The following is a 5,871-nucleotide window of genomic DNA, read 5'->3' as shown; positions in this document are numbered from 1 at the left end:
TGAACAGAGACAAACCCACTGTGCACACACGCAGAACAAATATCTTTAAACACACTCATTTATTTACAGAAACGTGGCAGTGTTAACGAGCTGTGCCCACAAAAATCACATTTCTCTGTTTGTTCTTGTTGTTTTAGTTCAACCCTCCGACTCACAGCCAGCAAAGCTCCTTCAAATGTAATGTAATTAAAAACAAACTAAGCTTTCAGTTATTATGAACCAACACCTGGAACAAACCTGCAGCTCCGCTCCAACTCACCGCTTTAAAATCAAGACTTCAACCGAAGCAAGTTTAAAGCTTCGAACTCAACTGTGACTTTTATTTTCTAGTTCTTAACTTTTTTTAATGTTTTGTTTTTTGATGTCTTCCTACTTATTTTTAATGTATTTTAAATGCAGTTTTTAATGTATTTTTATGTATTTTAATGTCCCCGTACAGCACTTTGAGTCGTCTTGTGTCTGAACTGTGCTGTACAAATACACGTGCCCTATTGAAGAGGATGTTTCTGTCACAGCAACCAACCAAAAGAGGAAATAAAACCAAACTACTGAGATGGTCAGACCTCCAATAACTCAGACAATATTCGATTTATGTCATAAAAACAGATTTTATAAAAGTTTCTTTACTTGAGTGTCTTTGAAGCCACAGGTGAGAAACTGCTCTGTGTTTGGATTCATTCATGCTGCCTGTCAAGTCATTTTGAACATAATATTGCAGGTTGAGTTTGTTATAAAAGTCAGACTGTGTATGACTAACAGGTTTATTCTGCTGTGACAGGACACCAGGCGCAGGTGGAGGTGCAGGTGGAGGTGGAGGTGCGGGTGGAGGGTGGAGGGGGGGCATGGATCTCTGGAGCCGGCCCTGCCTTCTTGTCCTCTGCTGTAGTTGCGTCTTGAAACGACACGCCTGTCCCCCATCGGACACGCGCATCCTCGGGCACCAGCAGAGTATAAAGTGAGCTGCGCGCGCACGGGGCTCAGCAGTGAACCGGTGACCGGCGGCGGCGAGAGCAGCTGCGCAGACCTGACGGCGCGTTAACATGAGCTGCGGCAGCTCTGCGCACCTGACCGCGCTGGAAGCTTCTTTTCTCCGGGAGCGCAGGAGGTGATGCGCTCTGCGGGACTCGGGTCGGGTCTGTTAGCGGAGAGGATGGAGCTTTCGAACCACAACAACACGTCCTCCTGGAACCGGTCCGCTGGACAGGACCGGTTCAGCAGCCTGGATGACATCGACGTGCCGGCGGACGGCTCCCCGACCCTGCGCATCCTCATCTCCATCGTGTACTCGGTGGTGTGCGCCGCCGGGCTGGTCGGGAACCTGCTGGTGTTCTTCCTGATGAAAGTGCGCCGGGGCAGGAAGAAACGCTCCAGCATCAACCTGTTCATCCTCAACCTGGCCGTGACGGACTTCCAGTTCGTGCTGACCCTGCCGTTCTGGGCGGTGGACACGGCTCTGGACTTCAGCTGGCCGTTTGGAAACGCCATGTGTAAGATCATCCTCTCCGTGACGGTGATGAACATGTACGCCAGCGTGTTTTTCCTCACCGCCATGAGCGTCACCAGGTACTGGTCGGTGGCCTCGGCGCTGAAGGACCGGACCCGGCGGCGCGTGTGCCCGGTGCGCTGGGTGATCGCCGGGCTATGGGTCTCCGCCACAGTGGCCTCTCTGCCCACCGCAATCTTCTCCACGGTGAAGAGCGTGGCCGGGGAGAGGCTGTGCCTGCTGGGGTTCCCGGACGGCCAGTCGTGGCTGGCGCTGTACCACCTCCAGAAGATCCTGGTGGCCTTCGTGTTCCCCATGCTGATTGTCACCGTGTGCTACCTGATGCTGCTGCGCTTCGTCCGCCTGCGCAGCATGAACAACAACCAGGTGAAGCGGAGGTCCAGGGTGACGCGCTCCGTCACCATCGTCGTCCTCTCCTTCTTCATCTGCTGGATGCCCAACCACGCCATCACCCTCTGGGGCGTGCTGGTGAAATTCAACCTGGTCAACTGGGACAGGACGTACTACATGGTGCACACGTACGTGCACCCGGTGACCGTGTGCCTGGCGCACACCAACAGCTGCCTGAACCCGGTGCTGTACTGCCTCATGCGCCGGGAGTTCCGGAAGAAGATGAAGGATCTGTTCTGGAGGATTTCCTCGCCCACCGGGACGAACACGTGCCCCCTGCGGCCGTTCTCCGGGACAGTGAGAGCGGAGCCGGACGACTCACACATCGCCATCCCGCTGAACAACGTGGAGACGGAGAACTGCAGACTGTCTGTTTTAACGGACCAGTGCGACACGGACGCGCTGCAGAGGTGAAGCAGAAGACAGAAATCTGCATCCAACAGAAAATCTTCATCCTCAGCCTGTCTCACTGTAAAGCTGTTCTTTAGTGCTGCTGGAGTTTCACCTCTCGTCACTGAGCTCATCGTCTTGGAGAGTCATGTTCACGGGACAGCTACAGTTGGTGTATTAGATGTTTCTGACTTTGCATCAAATGGATTTTATACATTTCATCACAGTTTAAACGTGTGAAACATAAAAGGAGAAAAAATAACAAGCGCGCGTAAATTGCGCACCTGGAGGCGCCGTGCGTAAAACCATCCGGCTGCGCTTCTGCTTCGCCTGGCTGGGATCTGTCATCACTGCGCTGCTGATTGTGCTTGGAAACTTTATTTTTCGTTACTATAAATGGAGTTCAGGCTCAGTGTGCCATCCGACGCTGCTTCGCTCTCTGTGCCGGCTGAAGGGCTCAGCTGCTGCTTCAGACTCATTCTGTTGAGTGTTGTGGACGTTTGCTGTGGCTGATGTGTAAAATGTACAAGCTTCAGTCAGTGAATGTATAAAAAAAAAGTATCTGCCAGTGCAACCTTAAAAACAATGTTTGGAGAATAAAATCATTAATTTGCGTTGTTGGTTCACGTGTCGGTGCTGTTTCGGGTCCGGGCCTGACGCCTGTGCAGGCCACTCTGTACTCTGTGGATCAGATTTACAGGCAGGAATGTAGGACATGAACTTAAGTGTTTACATGCCAGCGGCCTCTGTGTCTGACTCCCTCGGCTGTGGAGATAATCCTAACAGAGGAGTTTTATTTGAGAAGATACATTTTAAATGTTTAAGAGGCAGGTTTCTGTTGGCAGCAGGGCGCCGGGAGGGGACGTGCCTGGATGCGTAAAAGTTCCTCTGCTGCGTCAAACAAAGCAGTTTATTATTAGACTTTAAAGGGACATTTTGTTTTAGATGTTGACTTTATCATGTGTGTATTTCCGGAACAGCCGCTCCATTCTGATTGGCTCTATCTAAATCTGTCCAGTCCAACCAGTTTGCAGCATTTGAAGTGAAAGTCATCCAATCAGCAGACAGGGTTTAAAATGAGAGGAGCTGCTACTGTCAACCAATCAGGGCCCAGCGCATAAATATGATTGTTACCAAGTTACAATAATTAGAAAACAAAGTAAATGTTTCAGATCATTAGCTCTGAATTTATCCTCCCAGCTGTTTATTTTCTTAATTCATCGTTTGGTTCATAAGATGTGAGAAATGTTGATTATAATTAAAGTTCATCTTTTTAAAAAGCTTTTTTCTTCAGTCCACAAATCAAAGATATTCAGTTTGGTGTCACATCAGATAAAATAAAGCAGTAAATCCTCAGATGAGCTGGAATTAGTGAATGTTTGGTATTTTTGCTTGAAAATGTTTTAATATGTAATCGATTACCAAATAATCTGAAGGACTCATCATTTGAGCTCTAAAACAAACATGTTCTGTTAGATTTGTGTTGTTCTCTTCAGATTCACTGTGAGAAGATCTTAATTTTAATTAAATGTATTTTCATCTATTTAATACAAAACGCTGCCTTGTTGTTCTGTCTCACTTCATGTTTGGGGTCAAAGGTGACACAAAGTTATCCGGACTTTAACTGAGACAAAACAAAGTTTGTACCCAAAAAAAAGCACAATTTCGATGTGACCAGGAAATGTTTGCAGTAACCAGCCGCAGAGACTCGTTCTCTGCAGATCTGTAGAGGAGAAGAGGGTGAAATATCTCTAATCAAGAGCAAATATCTTATTAAAGTCGACCGGTGTGATTTTAAAAATGCACTCTGGTTGGCTCGATCCATGTCTGTCCGGCCACAACAGCTTTTTAATCTGCAGGTTTACTTCCCGTCTGTTAGCGGAGCTGCTCAGAGCGATGAGCAGGGCGGGTGTTCAATCCAGAAATCAGATGACTTGAGGTAACAGTGTTCACGTCATCAGCTTTAATTTACCTCCTCCCTCCCTGCTGATGGAACAGCAGCTTTGGCTGGTTAGCATGCTATCTTCAGTAAATATCTTTGAAAATACATCAGAACTGATATTTCTCTGCAGTCTGTTGATAATTTTAGTTAATCTTTGGCTGTTTTCAACTAAAAATCTTACATATTGCACCTTTAAACTGACTCACTCACTGCTGTTACAGGATTAAAGTGTAAAAGTTTTTTTCTCCCTTTTGCTCAAAATGAATCTGCAGTTTTACAATTGAATTAAAGGAGCAGTTCAGCCAATCATGAGAATGTGATCTCGTCCCTCATGCTGATGTAAAGTCAGCTGAAGTCTCGTAGTTCTGGAGCTTCACAGTGAAACAGAGTTGCAGCGTTCTGCGAAACAACTGAATCAGCTGGAGATGATTTAAAACGGAAAAAACAACTAAAAAGAAAACGCTAAGACTCCGTACAGCTCGCCCGGTGTGATTCAATTCCAATTTGATTTGTAAAGATGTTATTGACACTCTTAAGTCCAAATCTTCACTGTAGCTGCTGAGCTTAGAGCACGTAGCCCATCTGAAGAGGGTGCACGACCTCAACAGTGTTAATAACTCATTTTCAAATCAGTTTGGGATCTCGGAGCTTCTGGAGACTTGGATAACAGCGGCGGTGAGATAGCGACTGAGTGAACTTTTCCTTTAACTGAAACAGATTCGTACATTTACACAAACGGCATTAAAATACTGACGCTGCCGTTAGTTTCTGGGGGATGTAACACTGACGTTAAACTAATTGAGATTATTAGTTTTTCTTAATATGAGAGTCGTGATTTTGCTTTAATGGGAAAAAAAAATTGCTCAAAGAAATAAGCTCAAGTTCCCCATGAAATCAAGCTTAATGGTAGAAACGTGTTTGATAACAGGCTGCAGGGAGTCGTCCTCTCTAGATCTGTTTATGGAAATGAAGATATGACTGTTTGACTCAAGGCTGAAACCTCTGAGTGGATTTCTGATTCTATAATTTAAACTTAATCAGATCAAAGAACTGAGAAAAGTATTTGGATTACAGCTAAAAAAATAAATAATCCAGAGCGAACATGTACAATGTTTAAGTGTGAAGCGCTGATGAAATGCAACAGAACGACAGCAGGACAGAACACAGAGCAGCACGTAGCGCTCGTTATGTAAAGAGTCCGGCCTATAAACACCGAGGTGGACTTTGTTCCTCCTTACGAGCCTGCAGAGGCTGCAAACGGCCCAGAAACAAGGAAACCAGCAGTCTGTGAAAATACAGCCATTAACACACACACACACACACACACACACACACACACGTGGGTTAACGAGGTTAGTGGTGCCTGCCTGGCAGCCTGTGAGGGTCAGAGCTTTACTTCTGAAGGTGACAGGACAAACGGGTGGCGTTACAGCCTGTGTCCATTTACTTCTGTCATGTTTGCATGTACTGCCAGTACTCCAAGACAGATGTAAATGGACACGTTCCCATTTGGTTTTTTTTGACATTTTAAATCCGAGAATCAGAACGAACACCTTCACGTCAGTGCTGTGAATCCGTCCAGCAGGGCAGCTGAAAACGTTGAGTTTGCCTCCAGAGGAACATGAAGCACACAGTTTCCTGACAA

General features: G+C 46.5%; 1 protein-coding gene across 1 annotated transcript; it reads left to right on the top strand.

Moving 5' to 3' along the window:
- The first annotated feature begins 835 nt into the window (after positions 1-835).
- On the top strand, positions 836-2,898 carry rxfp3.3b (relaxin family peptide receptor 3.3b). The gene has a single exon (XM_084363777.1). It carries the CDS (start codon positions 1,109-1,111, stop codon positions 2,306-2,308), a length of 1,200 nt encoding a protein of 399 aa, XP_084219903.1. The 5' UTR covers positions 836-1,108; the 3' UTR covers positions 2,309-2,898.
- Positions 2,899-5,871: the final 2,973 nt, after the last annotated feature.

Source organism: Pagrus pagrus, assembly GCF_965226575.1.
Source record: "Pagrus pagrus genome assembly, chromosome: 10".
Taxonomy (NCBI): domain Eukaryota; kingdom Metazoa; phylum Chordata; class Actinopteri; order Spariformes; family Sparidae; genus Pagrus; species Pagrus pagrus.
This window is presented reverse-complemented; position numbering and strand designations above follow the sequence as displayed.

What these genes read in the sequence shown, in the direction of transcription:
- rxfp3.3b (XM_084363777.1), top strand. Translation starts at nt 1,109, where the DNA reads ATGCGCTCTGCGGGACTCGGGTCGGGTCTGTTAGCGGAGAGGATGGAG.